Source organism: Ostrea edulis, chromosome 2 (genome assembly GCF_947568905.1).
Source record: "Ostrea edulis chromosome 2, xbOstEdul1.1, whole genome shotgun sequence".
Taxonomy (NCBI): Eukaryota; Metazoa; Mollusca; class Bivalvia; order Ostreida; family Ostreidae; genus Ostrea; species Ostrea edulis.
In genome coordinates this window covers 48,535,287-48,558,630 of record NC_079165.1, presented here as the reverse complement: position 1 = coordinate 48,558,630, position 23,344 = coordinate 48,535,287, and the positions used below count along the sequence as shown (strand labels likewise).

At 32.0% G+C, this 23,344-nt stretch overlaps 1 protein-coding gene across 2 annotated transcripts; it reads right to left on the bottom strand.

Moving 5' to 3' along the window:
• Nucleotides 1-6,459: 6,459 nt before the first annotated feature.
• LOC130051766 (brain-specific homeobox protein homolog) lies at nt 6,460-18,679 on the bottom strand. Of its 2 annotated transcripts, XM_056154391.1 has the most exons (4): nt 18,600-18,679; nt 16,668-16,946; nt 10,657-10,841; nt 6,460-9,025 (listed from the first exon to the last, which is right to left on the bottom strand). In XM_056154391.1, the coding sequence occupies exons 2-4, from the start codon at nt 16,906-16,908 to the stop codon at nt 8,729-8,731; spliced, it is 723 nt and encodes a 240-aa protein (XP_056010366.1). In that variant the 5' UTR covers nt 16,909-16,946; nt 18,600-18,679; the 3' UTR covers nt 6,460-8,728. The 2 variants fall into 2 exon arrangements, with proteins under 2 accessions (XP_056010366.1, XP_056010367.1); XM_056154392.1 differs by lacking the exon at nt 18,600-18,679 and having other exon boundaries at nt 16,668-17,833.
• Between the last annotated feature and the right edge of the window lie 4,665 nt (nt 18,680-23,344).

Genomic DNA, 23,344 nt, shown 5'->3' with positions numbered 1-23,344 from the left:
TATATTGCCTGGGTTCTAATTTACTATTAAAGAGTAAAGGTATACAACTCATGATCAAAATATAGGGTAACGAAGTTCGGCGATGAAAAAATAATAAACCATTTGGTAAAGAATTTTACTCTGTATTCTACTATATGCATACATAATCAATCTACAATCTGCCGAAGTTTATCCCGAAATTGGCCCTGGCACTATATACCACTAAACATTATGTTGGTGAATTTTCATCGACAAACTTGGGTACCCTATATTTAGATTGGTATATCATTACTTTTTAACTAATAAATTCGAACCCAAACGACATACATGTAATTGTCTGCGGTGGTAATGAAAGGACATAGCTCTTCTAGAAATAATTTGACACACGTTTAAAACTACAGTGAAAGGGAATGAAAATTGTTTAGAATAGTTTATGTTAGGTCAATGTTTTATAAAATTTATTTTTGTTTTTCAGTTAACGGTTTCGGTGTTTAGATGGTTGGAACCACATGAGAAACCCCATACTGATTTTTCCCCCTTCCTTTTCCCTCCCTACCCAATATTTCACTTTTGAGAATATTCAAGTTCTGTTGATTTTATCTTAATTATTGTGAAATTAACGCTTTAATATTTACTTATTTATCAGGGAATTTTGAATATGAATAATGCATCGTTTATGGTTAGGGAAGACAATATGAGATCAGAAACCAGTAGATATTTAAATCTTTGACCTTGGGAGACACTGGTTCCACTGCACAGCATTTGAAAACGGATATCTATTTCTCTATTTTGTTTTACGGGTACTTTCACCTCACAAACGACACGAGACATGGCGAGTATAGTGCGCGAATTTCATTTAGAAATATAAAGAAAGGCTATTACACGTAGTTATTGAAAAACTACACCTGTGATTTGAAAGAAAATACGTTCGTTAATAATCCCCATACATGTATGTGTAATTAAACATTATATGAAAATTGTTTAAAGTACTTCAATATCGGTATGTTTATTTTTGGTACACGATCTCTTGATTTTCCAGTGGTAATGTTCTGTTTAGGTCCAACCCCCGCTAGAACTTTTAAAGTATCAGTTGTTGGGGGGGTGGGGGTGGATTTTGTTCAAGGACGTGAAAAACTATAGGGTTTTATTGGTTGTCTGTTAAGAGGTATGTTTTGCGTAACAGGCGATTGAAAACCTCTCTTTACTTTATAGAAGCATAATAAAAAACTTTCCTGTAAGTGGTTGGTGACTTCCTTTCATTTTAAATGCAAAACAGCAACAACAAAACCAAAACAATGAAGAAGAAAAACCTTGAATCTGATTTCTTAAAATGTTTTATGGGTTTTATAGATTGGAAACAATTTTAAAACAACACACATGTCCAGTGTTCAAACATGTCTGTTGACAGATCATCCCGGCATTCTCTGAAATTAAAATGTTCCGAACTTATAAGTATCAGAGGAATGTGATGCAGGTTAAATTCCTTTTATGTCAAACGTTCGTCGGCACACTTTAAAAGCATGTCTATTGTAATGCCCTCAATTTGAAATTCAACCCGATTATATTTACGAAGTAAAATGCAGAAATCCAGCTTGTAGATATCGCGCAGGTGTATGTCTCTGGGGCTGTTTATTCCAACGCAATACAAAGTTTTTATTAGAGCACGTGTTTTGCTAAGAGGCGAGTGCATAGGCCTTGAATATTCATTGTATAAAGCTCCAAATCAGTTAAAATGGATAACTGCTAAATTTCTTAACCTCAGGAGATGAAAAAAAAACTTGATAAGTAGATTATGAACAAAAACCATAAATACTTGTGTCCATTCAAAACCCCTCGTTATGTATTTTTAAGATTTGCTTTATTTTTTTTAAGTACTTAATACTAACGCCTTAAGCTATCGTATTTAAATGATTTTATGTGTTGAAAATGGGCTAATGGGAGGCCTAATGAGAAGGGAAAATTTTGTCATAATTACTTTGAAGATAATCTTAGCAATTTTTTTTCTAAAATTGAAGGTGGTCGGAGGAATTCTATTGCAGTGAACATTGGACGATGATTGTAAATTTAAAAGTTTTCACGACTTTTTCAAAGATTACTGATAAACGACTAAGCTGTGAGGTACACCGACATGCTGTTAAAACTATTTCTATATCTCTTTTTTTTTTTTTTCTAGCATTGTGCAAAACATTTTTAGCGACTTAGTTTTGGATTTTTTAATTATCTCACTTTAAAAAAAATATGAATAGAAAGATGGCTAAATACAATATTTATGTATTGCAAATTTTATGATAAACTTTCTCAACTTTGAAATACCGAACTCGTAGAACATATTTTACAATTATTTGTAATTTTTTAGAACAAGAAATTTCAGTTTTGACATTGTTACCCCAAATCGCCGCCCGTCCCAAATTGTCTCGGCGACGATTTGGGGTTTCTTATATCACACCCCAAATTGTCGCCTGTCCTAACTCGTCGCCGGCGACGATTTAGGTATAACCTCACATCCCAAATTGTCGTCCCCTTTGCTGCAACTACTTGGAAACATCATTTACATACAAACTGGCCCTGTTTGTTAACTCCTTCTCCTCTCCACCTCTTTGTTCTGTGGTCCAGCTATGACAGGAAATGTTCTCTGGACCCTATACGCAAGACATTTTAATCTTTTACTTCGTCTTTTACTTGTTCTGTTGTATGATTTTTTTTAAAAAGAAAAGATTTATTATGATCACAATATCTGTTATTGTTGTTGTGGTTGGTAGTGATGTTGTTACTATTGAAAGAGTTGTATTTGTTGGTGGTGGTGGTGGTGTCATTATTGTCTATACAAATTGTTTTCGTCCAATCCTCCCGAGAGAAAGAGAGATGTGTCCGACAATGAATCATTTTGCCTTTTGTTGTAGGGTAATTCTGCTGATCATGGAGTTGTTAGGTCTTGTGCACGTCAGATGTGATAGTGACCTCAGATTACATTAGATTACAGAGTACATGAACATGTGTTCCTGTACTACAGTACATCCCAAATCGTCGCCCGTAATGATAGTGCAATCTTGTCCCAAATCGTCGCCTCGGCGACGATTTGGGATGGGGCGACGATTTCGGGTGTAACAGACATCTTAAAGAGACGCGGGAAATACTAAACATTTAAAAATTGGTGGGAAAAACTTACTTGTTTTTAAAAGAAGAACGTATCATTTTATTTAATTGAATAAAATGTGTACACAAGTATGATTCAAATAAAATGTATGAAACATTTCGTAAGATAGCCATGAAACAAGCTATAATGGATGTAGGTGTTCGTGAAACAGTTCTAAACTTTGTTACATTTTCTACTTTTAGAAACGGCTCGCCTTTTCCAGGTGTATGCTTAGAAAGACATTTGACATACATGTACAAGTGTCCAGCCTTGGACTATAAATCAAAACATTAAGCAGTTTAACTGAATGTGATAATAAATGTGAAGAAAGACATTATGTTTATCTTTTTTCACGGTTTCTATGTCTTTTATATCCATCGATCTAATTACAGTTTAAGGGAGTATTTGTGTAGTCTAATGTACGAGGAATCTTAAAAATACCTTAGTCACCGCAATATGTCAGAAAAATACCTTAGGCCGAAGTCACCGCAATATGTCAGAGATTCACTATTACGTTACTCCGTTCTGTTGTAATTATTGTAATTGTCAGCAATAACATGTCTGTCTTAAGAAACTCAACTTGACTTTGATATCTTTCTTCGAGGCTTCTTCGAGGAGAAAGGCAAAACTATGTACCTTTCGAGACCCCCTTAATATACACCTTCTTAAATTCTCTAAATATCAATATGAATGTATTTTGTTGACTTCGCTCTTATGAACACTTGTAAAAGTAACAAATATAAAATTCCTAAGAGGCTTATCTAAATGTGTTGCGGAAAAATCACTTTAAATTAAAAAGTTGTTAATCTCTTTTATTAATGTTTTATAGCTATGTTAAGTATATGTATTACATTAAACTGTATATCTAAAATTAATATGCCGAGCATTATATAACTGAGATAAGCACATCCAAATGAGGGTGGTGTGAAGAAACACTTCAAATGAAAGTTTTTTACTTTTTAAACAGGCGCTGTATAATTACATATATATATCTAAGATGTTATTATGTGATTTTTCTTTGCTTATTAATATTTGGTTATTTTAATAGTAATCTAAACAAAACTTGATACAAAACAAGAGAGTAATCATGTTTCTGATTAGAGCGAGTTGCTTAGTATATTTAAGGTAGCTCCATCCTCATGTGACTTATCAATATTAATGGTTAAAAGTGGAAAAACTTTATTAATTTCCGCTCAATATAGTTTAATTTAATTAATAACCAAAGAAAATGTATATGTTACCACCTTTTTAAAGATGTCAGACATACAAAAACAAGTATACATCAACATCAGAAAATCACACATTTTCGTTAAACAGAATAATAAAAATAGATAAAAACTTGTTGAAATGACAAAATTTAGATATCAACAGTTTAAAAAAAAAAAAAAACCTGCTAATTCATAAATATGTATAGATTAATTGTGGATATTAGGGAAACCAATGTATAATAGACATCCAGTAGATGAAATTCCAGCATAGGAGTTATTGCCATTGACAACATTTTTAAAATAATAAATAATTGATTATCTATGGAAAATATAAACTTTTTCAGTATTATTAGTTTACCAGATATTTTATTATATCCAGTGAATAACATTCCTCAGAAAGATATATTTCCATCATGTGCAAAGTTTAATTTATTAAGATTTTTGCAAAAAGCTATGACATTACATGAGGATCGATCGACCTTAAGGAACATCGTAAAACATTAAGGAAATCAATACAAAAAGAATGTGACTTTTTACTTGTCATAATAAATAGCATCAAACAATGCATCATGAATCAATGTTCAAAACGTTAATGTTTGCAATATCAAGAAATATATATCAAATGTAGATGAATTTAAAATATGTGTTCATGTGCCTTATGTGTCCTGTCATTCCCATTTCAGATGTCAATTTGTATCATATGATTGCATGCCAAGAAAGACAGCATTTTCTGTAAGTGTCCTTTCAACAATTGCAATATAAAGTATGTAACATTGTTTGGTTGCAAATGTTTCTTTTGAAAAAGGCATCAAACACCCTTTTCGAAACATGCTCTACGCACGTGATTTTAATTCTAATTGTTTTGATTAAGAAGGTGATGTTTGCCTTTACCCTCGTTATACAGTTTTGTTTTGTAGCACTTTTGGCATATTTGTATTCAAACAAAATAAATTTTTAGCTTCCTGTATCGTGTTGAATTACAAATTGTCGACTATTTGAACACTTTTCCAGGCAAATAAAACGTGGATATCGGGCGACAGGTTGTAACAACTCTTCCAGAAAATTCACCGAAATCTTCTTCACTCTACCACGTACGTTTCAAACAACAAATAAACTATAACAAAGTGATGTTGTCTTCATGATTTTTCTTCCTAAGTTTCTATATTCAAAACTTTTATCATCTATCTGAGGCTTCACACGTATCTCTCCTAAACATACTGATCGTATAGAAAAATTCTTCATTACATAGATACTTTTTTAATTGATATTGAAATAAACTCCCTTTGTGATTTTGTAACATTTTTCATTCTACAGAATATTCTATTCAAAATTAATTGCAGTTGTTAAAAATTGTAATGTAACACACACACTATTTATTTATCTATCTATCTATATAATGTTCCCTAGCAGGAACTGATCGTTGATTCTTATGTGACCATTTTGGATTTTATTCTTTTAGATTAGAGAGAAAGGGGGGGGGGAGGTAAAAAATGTAATAACATATATTAAATTCTTAGAGCCACAAAACATATCCGCATTTACGGTGAATTCCTTTCCGTTGAAATTAAAAGTTTGACCCAGTTACATGTAGGGGTGTAGACAAATCTATATCGGAGAGACAGGAACAACTCTTAGAGCCAGAATTCATGTACATAAGCAACTCATTCATGTACCGGAATACCGTAAAATAAAACTCTGTGAACATTTAGACTTGTGTGGAAATTGACATTTTAACGTTTTTCCTTTTTACAAACTTTTCACGGACAATTTAGTGGAAAAGAGAGAAGAATAAAAATATTTCATTCGCTCATTTAGACCTACGCTTAATAGGTTAATGTAAATTCTTTGTATTACGTCACAATAATACGCTCCAATTGACTCCCTCGGTATTGTGACGTCATTATATTGTTATAGTCATAACAACATAATTTGTTTTCATAATGTAAAACGTCTGAAGATTTTAAAAATGAAAGCGCTTACGTTTTACAAAGTGGTGTCATATTTTATTTAATATTTTACCTATTGATTACCGGACACTGAGACAATTTTTCACATTTGGATATATATATATATATATATATATATATATATATATATATATATATATATAGTTGTTAAAAATTGTAATGGATGGTCTGTTGATCGAACTATTTTTAAAGAACATTATTGATTAATGAATTACTAGTAAGCATGATTTTAATTACATTGTTTGATATGTATTTTAATGCATTCGGGGCCAAAATCTCAACGCATTGTTTAAAATTGAATCTCGTCTTGGGGATAGAAATGGAAAACACATTTCAAACAGCAAGGTGTAAAATTTCGAAACATATTCAAATATCTTTCCTGTGTCTGTGTTGAAACTCTTGATAAAGTTTAATTTGTAATGCCCAAGTGTTTCAATATTTATAGATGTTATTCTACCGTGAAGATTGCCGGAAGCCTAATCAAACAAACTGGCCTGAACAACTATAGAAACTGGACTAGCAATTAGCTCATTTGGAAACACAATATTATGCTATCACAAAGGTTTCCCGCCACTCTTTTGTCACAAGTTCCATTCCATTAACTCGTTGTATTGGAAAAAGTTGTTTTATGGACAATAGAAGTCGGCCTTGTGGTACGAAAGGATTAAACCTGTTGCTTCCACATGGACAATAGATGGCGAACCAAAGTGATCCATTAAAAGTAGCCTGTTGTAAATATTGAAACAAGCGGAAGGAGGTGGATTTAAGCCTCCTGAAGAGCACACCTTAATTGGATACTTAAACACAAATTTGTTGATACATAATTATTACGCTTCCACAAGGATATCAGTTTTCTTACAACTAAAGTTGTCAGTCACGTGACTCAATTATATCATATATAACAGACGGTTGCCGGGATGTTCATTGCAGTTGTGAAAGCTCAACAACCCCCTAAATGGGTCGTGATGATATATGTTCTCATTACATTTTCAATCTTTTATCTGAGCTTGTTGAATCTTACCAATGGTCTTAAGCAGTTCTAATAGGGTCATCTTTTCAATTTTCTGTAAAAGTCTCACAAATGTTAGATAACTCTAATGGGTCAGTTGTGATGGGAGACCATCCTTTTAAGCTCGATAATACACAAGGATTGACTAAAGCGAAATAACTTTCTATGAGTACTCCGGGGGCATTTAACACTGTGGAGACGTAAAGTCGTTTAAGAAACCACAATTAATCGTATTTGACATAAAGATCGGCTGCATAAATTCGATTACCCATATGTCATGCAACGGATCACGAACCAGGGTTTATTTAAAATTGTCTCTGATTTTGACCCAAAAAAACCCACTTTTCATCGATAGTCCTATTTATTATTATTATCAATGTATATTTCAAGTATCAAAACAGGAAATGATTAGCGAGTATCTGTTCTAATACATATATATTATGTACAATAAACATTTATAAAACAGATCTATTTGTAACATGCATGTTGTGTCATAATCTAAAGGCATTGTCGAAGTACAGTGTAATAATATATCCTAAAAAGTTTCATAGACATGGACAACAAAATATATATAATGAAGTGCACAAAGCATTAGTTTGCAGATTTACGAATCATAAACTTATATTTGGCCTTCGTGTCATCAAAATTCTCGATTTCTCATAAGGAATCTGTACATTTGATTTTCAGCACATGGACTCCTTAAAATAGATAATCTTAAAATAAGTAAATATAGATATAAGCACTGCATTGTAAAAATTACTCTAGACTAGTTGTACATCAGAAAGTCAGATTACTCTCTTCTCCACTTGCGATGTTGGATTTGAAAAAAAAACTTCCAGCACTATTTAAGTAATAAATAAACATGGAAAGTAATAGAGTCTTACAAATAAACGCAATCTTAAAAGAGATGTGGCATTTGCTTCGAAACTTGGAGATGTTTCAAATTGTAAGTATAAAGCATATCCAATGTAAGCTACCAGTTCTTTAAACCCGTACGTATTTTAGAGCATAAAAAAGCACGTTAACATGATTCAAGATGGGTAGATTTACACACACACATACCCTATATATAACACCATTATGGGATTAGCTCTTTCTGGCTGTAAAATTACTTTTTGCATTTAAGTCAATACGAGAATTTTGATTATTTTGAATTTTCACAAAGCTACTTCATTAAATCACTAAATTGTCGGCAAAATGTAAAAAACAGAAGAGACAAGTCTTGATCTTGACCCCTCGGTGGAATTTCCCAATCCCACCCTCGTACTAATGAAGGAATGTGTGCGTACACGTGTGGGTGTGTGTGTGTGTGTGTGTGTGTGTGTGTGTGTGTGTGTGTGCTCTACTGAAATGTATAATATATAACAATGATATTTCAGCACCAATCTCTTACTACAAAAACTTAATATGGCAAATATGTAAGACACATTTTTTAAATATCCCCCTCACTTTCACTGTCAACTACGTCAATCTCATCCTCGTGTTCATCCTCCGTTTCAAGACGGTAAGGTTTGTAGAATGGCGTTGCTGATTTTTTGTTTCCTGATTTACTTTGTTTGGAACACTGCGCTTTGTCTGAAACACCATCAGAAGCAAAACTTTCACGCGACTCTTCATCGTCAAATTCGGTGTCTTTTGTTTCATCTGCATTTGTCTCTTCGTCATCTTCACTAGTTTTCTTCTGTAGCTTTTTGTGTTTCATTCGTCTGTTTTGAAACCAGGTTTTTACCTAACAATTCACAAGAAAATAAATCTTTCAGAGCATTTTGAAATTTACATATACTAGTATATGGCTATCTTTTTACATGCACCCCTTTGTATATTCATTATATTAGTTTAGTTTGCCTATTTGAATATTTGTTTGGTTCCAGATGTCCATCTTCTCTTAACCATAAGATGGGTACCAAAAAATTGTTTGTCAGAATAAAGATTTATGTAAAGATGTTTGTAAGAATAAGATTTATAAGTTTGCATTAGTAATTCAACTCACTTTATGAATTTAATTCTAGTTCATTTGCCGAACAGGAAGCAGAATGCTTTACAAATAACTCCAATACCTACACTAAATTCGATAACAGAGTATTATTATCTTGTTGTTTGTTGGGTTTTTTATTCGGATGTACAAATTGAATCCTTACAAAACACCAATTTCTGTGTGTATATAATTTAAGATATTGTATCCTTTTCATACCTCTGTCAACAAGCACTAATTTTCAAACACTTTTGTCATGAAAACAAGCAAAGTGACGGTAAATAATTTGATTTCTGTCATCGCATTATTGAAGTGATGATGAATTAAAAATTGTATGTATTCAGTTCGTGACAATATAGAATCCTCCAATCGTATGTTTTGTCTATAATCCTCTCCAAAATGCCCTTATAATTAATCATAATGTGAATCGGTTTCCCACTTTTTTTACAGAGTAAAATTGTGTGAACGTAGTTCCTTTAATTCAGTAGATGCGAAGTCTTTTTTTATCTATTCTTTATCATTAAGCATCAAAAAGCGACATTTCCTATAATTTTCATGAAATTCGAGGATGCTTTTCCTGTCTATTTTTATCAACTATATTAACAGTTCCCGTGCAGGTTAATTTAAGACTTTATGTTACAAAACTGGATTTATTCGACGATCCCAAATGATACGAATTTGGATTTTTTTTTTCGCCCAGATCTGTAGCAACCGATTTTTTTTATATCAAAAAGTGGTTAATTATTTTCAATGTGGCTGGAGAAAATGGATATGCAGTACTTCGACATTCATTTTGAATTAGACGAGAGAATTCGTCGATAAAGAAATGTGTACTTTTTATTTGCATTACAATAAAATATTGTATCAGTTGGGTTTGGTTTTCATCACAAGGTTGTCAATATGAGAATTTAAAACCAGTTTTGTTAAATTCAGATTTCAAACAATATGTACAACATTATCAGTTTTTGTTCTTTTCTCTTTCAATCACAATACAACACAATTTTAAAATTGACCTGAATATGACTACTTTGTGGATAAATACCTTTAGAATAATCAGTTATGATTCTAATGTGCGTAAATACTTAATTATCAGATACTTACCGTTTGCACTTGATTTAAATAGATAGGTGTAGATAAAACATGGAATTGTACACACAAAGAAAATTTAAGAATGCCGGGAATGTTACACAATTGTATTCGGAAAGAAGGCTTACTATTTAAAAGAAATATTTTACTCAGGAAAATATATTTTAGGGAGTGTTAGTCAACGAATGAAGAACTCTGCTAATTTTTTATGTTATATGTTTAGGTATATTTTGTACCTCATACATCACGAATATGATTTTGAGAGAATGAATGAACTTAAGCTTTCACGCTCATTCACTGACCTGTGTTTCCGACAGGCTAAGCTGGTTGGCTAATTCTACTCTCTCTGGTGTGGAGAGATACCGCTGGGCTTCGAATCTTTTCTCCAGACCGTTCAGCTGCTGGTCGCTGAAGACAGTTCGTGCCTTTCGTCGTCGGCAGTGTTTACCTGGGCTGTCGTGTTGATATATAGGTGCTAACGGAAAACCTAGAAATATTGACAATGCTGAATACTAAGATGCTGACGAAGGCAGTTTTTGAAAAATACATGAGGATGCTTCACACCGTCACACTTCATTTAGCGCGTTAACGCTTCATCAAAAGTAGGCGGCGTTACGCGGTGCTGTCCTCGAGGGTTTTATTTTTCACATGCTACTTTAATTTCTGTCGGAATTTTTCAGCCGTTGAAATAAACGCAGTATATCTGTTAAGATCTATTATGATTGATATGTTCACAACTACAGCACACTGAAGAGGAAAGTCTGTCATCACAATTTGTAAAGATATCAACGGCAAAAACATTATACATGTATCAAGAAAATATGCAGTCCCAAAGCATTGAACCAATTTACATTCACCTGAGGGTGTATGTTAAAATCAGAAAGCGCTAGTGTTTTGAATATACTTTGGAACTGCATATTTTTTTTTATCATTTTAATTATTTGATAACAAATCTTTCTTATATGATTGTACGCGCGCGCGCGCGCGCGCGTGTGTGTGTGTGTGTGTGTTCACAGGATTACATAAGAGAGGTCGCACGACAGGCGATTAGATTTTAAGCGAGTTCCTATCGGTACATTTTGGGATGAGACGTATCAATACCCGTCTTGAAGATGCTATTGATTAATTGAAAGTATTGACGAAGGGTAGTGGACTCCAAACCTACTCCTATCTAATCGGGAAGGGGTGTCTTTTCTAGAGCTATAAACATGGTATTGTACAGTTGCATACATGGGTAAAGGTGATCTAATACTAATTCACTTAAACAATGCATTACGAAATAGACCTCCACGCGAAAGGTATGGAAAAGTGTATATTGCATAAATTATTTGAAGGCGTAAAGACAGGTGATACAAACTATTTGAAATTTGAGAAATTCACAATTGTTGCATTAAACAAGTCACTTTATGTTTTGTTTTGTTTCTTTGTAATTTCACAAAGCTTCAACAGGAAGTTCGAATCACAACTGAACGAATGATTCCATTGCGAAACGTTGACTATGCATAGGCACATTAAAAATGATATTGCATTCCATTAGAGATCCGGGGAATCCTAAAGATAAAGGGTACACTAGATGTACAGTACTGAAGACATGGTAAAAATGCATGTCTGTCTTCAATATTCAAAATATCATTCTTTGAATTTAACGTAAAAATCACCGGTACCTGCAGCCCTTCTTTTTGATGTCAGAATGACAACCTGAACACTGATATAACACCTTGAACATTATAGGTAACATTATCTAAATGCGGAAATACCGTCAATATTCATATCACATTTTCAAAGCGTATTAAGTAACGTCGAACACCATATTCAGTGATCACGTAATCATTCTTGATAATTGTATTTACGGGTTTTCACTTTCTTTTTGAATTTATCGAGTCTATTACATCCTTAAGATAAACTATTTCAAAGCGGTGTGATTAATTTTGATGCGAAAAGAAAGATAACTCCATTTGGGGATCCCGATATAAAAGATATCTTGAACACATAATCTGTTGAAGGCTTAGGTCTTAAGAGTCATTTTATACTTTGAAAATGTCTCACGCATGATTGTAAAAAGGCATTGGTTTTGGTTTGAATACATCAGTGGTATCATTTTCATATACAAAATCAAAATCTTACTATTGTTCGCATCATCATCGAGAAATCGATTTCATTGTAAGAAAAACAACTTCTTTGAATACGGTAAATACATTTTAAAAATACTATTAACTGAAAATAATCCCCCCCCCCCCCTTTGTAATACCAGTAATTGATTAATTTCTTATTCTTCACATAAAAAACAATACAAAGTACGACCCTATTCCCAATTGATCGGCAACCCTGGAACACACTCGGGAAGGGAGATAATCTTTATATCTTAAACTGTAGATGTTTTATTCAACATTTGAAGAAAACAATATTTAATGAAAATTAAAGGTTTGACAATCGATGCCGATATTTCACTTGAATAATAGAACAAGTATCGACATTACTGTTATCTAAGATGTATAAGGAAATGTAATACAGAAAAGGGTTCGTACGGGGAATTTGCTGGTGAACAATCCTTTTCTCTACAAATCGTAATGATAGTCATTTCCTCCTGAACGCGCTGCAGTTGTAAACAATGCTTGATAACTATAGTACTTCTATTCTAATAACTTGGAATTCCGATAAAAATGAAAGTAGAATGTAAGTATATAAAGAAAAAAAATCATGAGAGTATGAACTGCAACGCTTTCACGCCGGCATATACTTTTCATGAAGCACGTGAAGTGTGCCGGCGTGAAGACTCGCAGTTCATACCCTCGTGTATATTCAAAAATGTGAAATTTATTTCTAAAGGTTGCTTTTTAAAAACACAAATCAGCAAACCAAAGCACACACACACACACACACACACACACACACACACACACACACACACACATATATATATATATATATGGTTTAAACAGTATTATATTATGAATAACATAATATTTAAGGATTAGGCAGCAGGCAATGCCTATATAAGCCTTCTCCTTTAAGGTACAAGCTAATTACACACACAAGAAATTACAATATAGATATGAAGTAAAAGGATAATAAGTCATTCCAAATATAACGATTATTAAGTATTATGATTTCTTGATATGAATAATAGGCTAACAAAATAGAAATGTGGGGTGGTTAATGGGATCTAAATGACATACAAAAGAGAAAACATTAAATCAAATAAAAATAGTGAAACAAAAACGAATAAGTACAACAGGAGTGGAAAAAAATGAGAGTACCGACTCAACAGGATAAGAATAGACATACATAACAAACACTCATGTATTAAATGCATTTTTAAAATCTGTTGCTTTCAATAATATATTTCTGAACATATTCAAAAATCTTTATGTTATCTTTGAACCCAAGAATCTCATCACCACTCAGCAATAACTTTAATGATATGGGAACTTGTAGTTGCATAGCATTGCATTTATTGACTTTAAAAGAGTAATTCTTTGTACTGAGTACGGAACACATTCAAAGAAAATATGATAGGCATTTTCAGCAGGGTGACCACACAAATCACAAGTAGCATCATCTCGTAGAAATTGACTATGTAAGTCAAAATTTAGATTACTAGCATTATTTCTCAATTGGCAATGCCAGATGTTTGCATTGCGTTTACCATGATTAATTGTAGTACATATTTTTTATAGCAGTTTTAAACGATGTTAGAGTAGGAAGGTTTCTAATATGGGCAGGTAGGTCATTCCATAGTATAATTGTTGAAGGTATTCATAAATGATGAGGTATTAACTTGAGGAAGAATAAATTTAAGATTATCATAGTTTCTCAATTGATATAAATTTTGTGGAGGAATGAAATGTATCAAAAGTTCTTGAAGATATTGAGGAGCAATTCCATATACTATTTTGCAAAAATAAAATAAGTTTATGAACTTTTCATAAGCTTGATAAGCTATCCCAGCCCAATCCATCATATAGTGCTGACCTGGAAGAATTTACTCTCATTCCAGTGATTATTCTTCCTGCAGAAACCTGAACATTCTCTAGTAAATTGGATTCTCTTTCTGTATAATTATCCCAAACTAAATTACCATATTCAATAACAGGGCGAATAAAAGCAAAATTAATTTTTTATCGAAGATATATTTTTATATATATATATATATATATATATAGTGTGTGTGTGTGTGTGTGTGTGTGTGTGTGATACACTTAACAGAATCTGACCCCGCTACGTTAATTTTTGTAAACATTGACGCTTTTATGAGGGCAATAGGGGGCTATTTTATCACGCAAAATGTGATTATTTCCTTTTGGAATCGAATAAGCAGTAATAATTTAAGATAAAAGGAGAACAGTGATTCCATTTTGTGTCAGAAATCCGCATCACGAATTAATTTTTCTAATTACTACTACATTCGTCAAATTTAATTCGCTGATGGAGAGAATAAGGACATTCCACATAAAAGCACACGTAAAGATTCAGACACTGGGTTTACAAAAAGAAAACAATGAAAGGACTTTCAATCATCGTGATTATTTTGGTTACATAAAACCTTTTACATGTATTTTCATTGAGATACATCCATCCAATGCGGTTTTTTCTTTCACTCACATCGTCATTAATCATTTTACAAATATAGTAAGTAATTTTTTGGTCTGGATTCTGTCTATCTTTTTCATGTTGGTTGCATTTCTATATTATGTATCAATCTATTTATTTTTGTGCTATAATTTGAAGGAAGGTAAAGATTTCAGACCTTGTGGACAATACTAATTTGTATATCATGAGACAATCTTTTCTTTTCAAAACAAGGCAAACGTTCTGCAAATTAACAAAATAAAAGGTAACGTAGGCACACCCTGACTACTTCTTTAAGTTAAACAAAAGTACAAATGATAATTTATCCTTTTATACTATTTCATTTTATTACAGGGTGTAGTCTTATTACACATTATTAGGTGTTTAAAATTCCACTACAGCAATTTGGATACACAACACGTATTTTCAAGCACGTTAATAATTCATTTGCATCTGTGGCTCAAATATCACATTCGAGCAAATGCATAAATTATCAATATAACCCTATTAACACTTCTGTCTCAGTAGAAACTAATGGTGGTTTGACCGATTACCGGGACATTCATAAAACTTCAACAGTAAAATGATGATATATTTGAATTCATCCAGACGATCTGCATGATTTAGCTCATTTAAGCAATTATTTATTTTTCATTTCACTTAATGATATACAATCAGTGTTTCTTTTTATGCATCCTTAGAATTGAAATCTCCTGGAATGAATGAATTTATGCTTTTGTTAAGATGGTTCACACAGCTTTGGTAAACCCAGTAACATCTATAGAATTGATATTTGTTTAAACTAATACAGAAATACTAAATTTTCATGATTTCAACTTGAAAACTGAGAATATTTTGAAGAGAAATCAAAAAACATTTATTATATAAACAACCCCTCTCTCTCTCTCTCTCTCTCTCTCTCTCTCTCTCTCTCTCTCTCTCTCTCTCTCTCTCTCTCATCATATCATAAACTTTTTCTCGACTCGAGTTGGCGATCATACAGTATGATAATTATTTCCTTGAATCCCGGTAAATAATACATTCATAATCCTGATTTAAAACATTTCTTTCATTTCCTACAGATTTAGAGTTTTACTTCCTCCTGACAAGGGAACCGGAAAGAAGCAACCCTGTTTTGCAAATGTCTCCACTTCCTGAATATAATTAGTTGGCCATCATATAGCTTGATCATGAGCGTTTTCTCGATAAAAAGAGCCTTCCCTTAAAACAAATATGTTATTATCAAACTCTTTTTAAACCATAAAAATTGTGTAATCTGATGCAATTTTTTCAGTGACACTGAAACAGACTGCTTCCGTTTTAAACGCAAATACTAGTACATGTAAGTAGCTAAGTACCAGATGAGTCTAAGTAGATTGAAATTAGTCCCCTCTTTCTAAGGTATCTTTGAAGAAAAAATTATCAAGAATTTAAATTACATTTTAGAAACATGTCCTTTTTCCTGGATTTGGAACCAGTTGATTTTTCAAAGACTTGATATTCGCAAAACACCAATTAGATTACTGTTGGTAACGAAGTCATTTAACGAATGTTTTCACTATCAAATAAAAGTTTAACTTTTATTAAGAAATTTTCTGTATTGGGTTTGATTAAATTTTTATAATACAGAATCTAAGATGTGAACTTTTGTTAGGTTCTCTCCTTTTTTGAAGCAATAAATACAAATTTTTACAAATCTATACAAGATAACAATATGTAAGAAAGATTACAAAAATGTACTTACCAGCAACGGTTGGCATCAAAAACGGATGTTCTGGGTGTTTATGAAGGAAATTTTGCGTTTGTTGTAGAACCTGATGAGGGTAGAAAATTCCGGGAAAATAGGGATAACCTGGAAAATCTGCAATTGTCGGTCTCACGGGTAGAGATGGCAACTCCCGGAATGCTGGTTTGGGTTTGTTGAGTAGAATGTCTTCAATAAAGAAGGATGTTGGCCTAGTTCCATGTCCATCCGAGAACTGCATCTTAGTTTTTGTTTTATTTTCTTTTTGAAATTTTAAATCTGAAATCAACATTCGTGTATATATAACTTAAAATATATGATCTTTCGAATTAAGAATAGAAACGATAATATTTGATCCGTCCTTTTGATGTCGATGGTTAGATTTTTGCAGTGTTGGTGCTAGCGAGAGGTGGCGACAAACAGCAATCAGCCAATGGTGAAGATGCTGTCAAAGCTGTCTTTGATTAGGCGAAATTTGAAAATGGATGGAATTAATCTTCGCGAGGGAGATGTTAAATCTCGTATAAAATCCGCTAATTCTCAGTTTCCTTATCCTGACTGTGTTAATTGTGGAATCCGGTAGGCTGACAAAAGATGTCGGAAGACTGGGTTATTTAAAAGGAAGGCCATCTGAGGTCCTCTCGCTAAGATCAAATTATGACAACTAAATTACGCAGCGAATGCAAGACAACTAATCGACAATTTCTGATCACGTTATCGCGATATTCCTTCCCTGATTCCACAGACAGTACCCCGTGCGCATAAGAAAAAGTAATTTCTTATGATTTTTCGAAACTTTAATCAATTTTCAGATTTCTTGTTAAATTTTCAGATTTCTGAGATACATGAGAAGTAACACGGAAATCTGTTCTCCTAGTCGTTTAGGTAAATTATCTTATTCGAACACAATTTACACATTTCGAAACAAGCAATCATTATTTCTTGATCGTTGAAAAAAAGATAATACTTTCTACATTTTGTAAAAGAGAAGCAGATACGTTGAGCAATAAATTCAAAAATTTTCAAAATATTTTTTCGGTATATCAAAGCCAGTGACACCATACTAACTAACACCAAGTCCTTAAATCATTGAATCAATAAAAATGATGTTAATTTAGGGGGAAAATAATTCGAATAATATTTACATCCATCTATTACCTTGTCTTGTAGAAAATGAATAACATAACCAAAGAAATAGAGGAATCATTAATAATTTTTCAGAAATAGTTCTTTTAATTATGATTGGCTTATTTCATCACGTGACAATTTGAACACATTTGGAAAACAATACTATTGTGCTAAAGGAAATCAATTCAGAGCTGTCAAAATATTACAAATGTACTGTAAGCTACTGGTAAAATGTAAATTTCCAGAAACCACTAATAACTGCATGCATATTGCTGTAAGGATAATGCTTTAGTGATTGTCTTTTTTATAATGTAAGTGATCCTTTGATTAATCATACACACATTCATCACTTTTCAAATAAAAAAAATTCTATATTTTATAAATTGTACTATGATGTAACTATATGCATACTAACGATTGACATGTCATTGGCAGAATGACCTAAGATTTCTTTTCGTAATTCTAAAGAAAAAATTTCCAAAGAATAAAATCCTATATAGGCTCTTGTATTTCAACTACTGAATTGGAGACACCGTTTACATTGGATTGAAATTATCGACAAACATTTTCGTTCCCCTGGGCAATTTATTTTATTTTCAAAGAAATATACACCCCAAAGTACAAAATGGTACAGTAAGTTTTAATGTCAGAATACATTATATGGTACAGATGAATTTTATCATAATGTGTTTGGACAGGTGTATAGTCAATTAATTGTGCTGGGAAAATATCTAAAGACCGTAACGTGCCATTTAAAACCTTAATATATATAATTTAATTTAAGAAGAAAAAACTAAAACTTACATACTCAGGGTTGTGGTGGAGATTGGACAAACGCATCGGATGTAGAAATATCCGTTATGATGAGTTATGACACATTCAAACCAAATTTGATGGTCTTAATACCAGAATGAGGGGAAAATAATTTCTAATTCGGAGAATAGGAAAATAACTTTATTTAACCCTAATTATGGAAAAGAGGGAAATAATGCGCTACATCTGTCAATATCGTGCATTATTTCGGCAATGAACGTCAAGTGCGGAAATGTTTAAACTATTCTATTGTAATTTGATTTTTAACTTGATTTTCCTACAGCTGTTCCTTTAAGGAAAACAATTCATATTTCTCAAAGTTTCAAACATATTATTTCAAGTGAATATTTCATTTTAATGTGTGGTAGATAAGTCGTTCGATATTTCTCATCCGTGCATGAAAATTTGTACACCTCGTCCTCGTCTATGAATGCAGTATAGTATTTTGAGTGGCTCCTCACTTGTCATTTATGAACATGCTAGTACCGTTCGAAGAGTCTAATAAACTGTGTAAGACTTATAATGTGTTATTAAAGTGGATTAGAAGAAAGTGTAACAATGAGGTCCGTGGAAGAACGTTTTATTTTATTATCATTTTTATAAATATATATATATATATATATATATATATATATATATATATATATATATATATATATAGTCATAGAACCTTTTCATTTTTATCACTAAAACACTTTAATTAGCCAATACAAAACAAAAATCTGTTGGGTTTTTTTTTTTTTTTTGGTCACAAATGATATTCTAATAATATTCGGTTCTGTGATGTTTGTGTAATCTGAACAATAAATGTTGTATCGTATAAACAAGAAATTTTAACAATCTCCCTCTCTTTCTCTCATCAAAGCTTATATATGTACTACTAATAATAATCTGATTGTTCTGAGGAAATAACATCTAATAATTAACAGTCACATAGACTTTTGGAACTCTCGAAAGAAAATGTTGCATTTGTCCCAACCCGGAAAGTTTATCTTGATTTTTTTCCGTAGACAGGTGTACAATTGGGGTTTTGGAATTATTGTCAACAGCAACGAAGATCCCCGTGTAATTCAATTACTTTAAAGCCATTTTGCTCTTCCTAAGTTATTCCTGTCATATAGGCTATGCCTTTTCTTTGCCCAATTAAGGATGTCGTGCTTGGAGTGGGCCGTCTGGGACTCGACTGATTTGCCATAATTCTTATAATAAACGATGTAAAATCTTCGCCAAAATTAGATAAATTCAGTTGATGTCGATATTTTGCCAATTAATAGAACAAATGATTTCGTTTGTGTATTAGGTGCGTTCGAGGGTATTTAATACCCACTGCGACTAATTTAAGCAAATGAGTAACTGATTTCTGAAGGAAAACAGATTAAGCTCGCGTAAAAATCCGGCACGGCCATATGAGCCGATTTTAACCTTTATAATGAACATTTAGCTTCCGTTTATCCATCTACGTGATAGGAGTATTTTTCCCTTGATAATGAACAAAAATGTTCTATGACTAATTGTCGAGATGAAAAATTGAACGTGTCAGCAATAAGATACATTTGGAATTTCAACAACTGTACACACGGAAGAAATGTTCGGTATCATACCAGAAGCAATACTAGTAAACCACTTTCAGCAACTGAATATTTTGTCAAGATTTTCTGAATCATAGAACAAAGATATTTTTTTCCCAGAAAGATTTTAATAGCTAAGCACTTTAGATCCTACGCGATAAACCCTGATACACGTTCTTGTCAAGTATTGCTGTTCTGTCATGTAAGGAAATCTTATAACTTCTAGAGAACAAAATTATATGAATAAATGAAATTATATTTATATTCAATAATTATATAACATAAAATTTCTAAAATAAAATGATGATAATGATAATAAAACGACTAGAAAATAAGTATTTTCGGTTGACACAAAGAATTCGCATATAGATTAAAAATTTAAGAAAATACTGAAAGATAGTTATAATTTATGAATAATCGAAAGAGTTTTGATTTTCTACAAGGAATTCTTTTTGTATTTTCGTACCGTAAAGAATTCGGAAAAAACGAAGAAAATGCTACATAAGTGATTCGATGTGAAGTGATTTGCTGTTGAAGAAAAAAATAAATACAAATTTCAGGTCATGTCCCATTCAAAGTATGAGAAAAGCATTGATAATTCGTTACATAGTATTTATGGCAGGTATGTATTATTGTTATCATTATCATTACGGTACCGAATATACAAAGAAAAATTCAATAATTCGTATACAGTTGTAGGTAATTCGTTTTAAGAATTTCTTTTTTCATCCTGGGTAGAGTTGGGTATAGGTGAGGGAGGGGAAAATTGACTCTATTTTTTCCAGAAATTCGCTACATGCGTGATTCATTAAAAAATCCCAAAATATCATAAAGTATAACGAACAAATACACACACACTTTATGAATATTCAGTTTAACACCATTTTAATACACATTTATGAGGCAAATAGAAATTAGATAATACTCGTACTGTTTTTAGTTGTACATTCATATATATATATATATATATATATATATATATATATATATATATATATAAATATTTTAATTTTAATTTATTTTAATTTATATTTTAATTCAATAAAAAAAGCAGGAAAATATACAGTTCCAAAATATATTTTGGAACTGTATATTTTCCTGCTTTTTTTATTGAATTATTTTGACTGTGTGATATCAACTCTTTCTATTTGGATATATATATAATATGAAAAGAAAACACAGAAATCCTTCGTAAAGCTTTAGCTCTTTCATTACATCTTCAGAAGCTTTACAAAACTGTGTATATATATGTGTGTGTGTGTGTGTGTGTGTGTGTATTATACATTTGGAATTTCAACAATGGTCAAGTCAAATATATATATAACACTCATGCAAAAATGATATTAAAAATGTTTCTTAAAATACAATAAACAACAAGATTACCATCCAGGCAAGCTACGGTTGCTGGCTGCTTTAAACTCAAATCTTAGATTCATCTCTCTCTCTCTCTCTCTCTCTCTCTCTCTCTCTCTGAATTTTTTCAACAAAAGAAACTATATGAACCACGTTAATGTGTGAGCATCTGAGGAGTTCTAATAGAGCGCTTTTTTTCAGCCGCTGTGCATCGCGTGCCAGGAGCAGCACCCCTGAGTATTGGTTTACACGTGTTAATTGGACAAAAATGACAACCGCAATGAAATCATATAACAATAACATGCAGGCCTGAAATTCGTATTAAATTAGTTAATTTCGCACCATTTTCTCCATTATTTAAGAGACTTGCCAGGGTAAATTCATGGCCTCGGCTTCGCGCGGCGCTATAATAGACGGTTAATCTAGAAGACGCGTGATGATTTAACTAATAATTTTGCATGTTCTTTCGGAAACGAAGTGTGATACATCTTCATTCTGCAGACGGGGGCAGGATGCACCCAAATTACAGGCTTTCAAGATTTCTGTAATAAGTTAAAAGCCGCAAAAGTGGCCCGAATTCTGTCCAAAATGTGCCCCTTTGATTGACTAATGTTTCAACATTTCGCGAAATGCTAGCAAATTGGGGAAAATTAATAAAGATTGGCCTGAAGTGGTAGGAAGTTTTCTATGATGATGGAATGGGATTCTTGAGTTTGTAAATAATTTCGAATCGTGTTTCAATCATTTTAACCGGACTATAATTCAGCATGAATCTCAGCGCAGTTTGAATACAAAATAAAATTATACAATACAATTTTGTGTTTTGCATATCTAGCTTGAAAATGTTTGATATTATTTATAATAATTTTTATTTTGCTGAATCTATTTTTACTGCAATATTTATGGAATTTTTCTGTAGCTTTCACACATACTGCCGCACAGTTAATAATGATAAATAATTCGGAATTTACATCACCAATTTTTAATGTCTGCAATTAATAGCAAAATGAAAATACCTCTTAAAGTACAAAACATTCAGATTTTTATTTTCTGTATGATTGTATTGATGATTTACAGATTACATCACATTAAGCAGGATTTGTTTTAATAATTTTGCAAAGATTTCATAGAAAATGAAATGAAAACTGAAAATATTAAGATTTTTTGCCTTAAACATCCGATGTTTTATTTATTCAAGCATAGTCTGAATGGGAAAATTTAAAGATGATATGAATTTTGAAAATCTGTCCATTCCTGAACGAATTTATTTTAACTAATTTTTTTCTTTTGTAAATATGTTTTTTAAATCTAGAATGTTTCATTTTAATTTTTCTTAAATTATATAACATTTATAGAATATAGCTTACCTACAATATGCTCTGGCAGGGTGATGTCTGATCACAAACAAATTGAAAGAATGTGTTTGATTCTGCATTACAGAGAGATTATTCTCACATTTTGGTTGCCTTCATCGGAACCATTGATTTTTCTGATTAAATTGTAACACATCAAGAATACATTCGTCACAGCAGTTAGCAAGTTTGCAAATCCGAGAAAAAGTGGACGATAAGTTCTGAATTAGCTTATAAATGTCCATTCTCGTCCAAAAAAATTGACGCCTTTTTATTAACTTTGTCTTTACGTCTCAGGACTTTAGCAACCATGTTTGTCTGCAAAAGGATGAAATACAATTTCCCAAAGCAACACAAATATCATTTATAGCTCAATTTCGTTCCTCGGACTAATCAAAGAATAAAAAATCTCCACACACGCGTTTTTAGATAAGAAATGGTCAGCCATTTTGAAATTTTTGAA

Excerpts from the sequence above, each read along its gene's own strand:
- LOC130051766 (XM_056154392.1), bottom strand. The coding sequence starts at position 16,959 with ATGTTGATTTCAGATTTAAAATTTCAAAAAGAAAATAAAACAAAAACT. Across the intron at positions 10,842-16,667 it reads TTTGATGCCAACCGTTGCTG|GTTTTCCGTTAGCACCTATA; the intron begins GTAAGTACATTT and ends CAATATTTCTAG. Across the intron at positions 9,026-10,656 it reads TTAGCCTGTCGGAAACACAG|GTAAAAACCTGGTTTCAAAA; the intron begins GTCAGTGAATGA and ends GTGAATTGTTAG.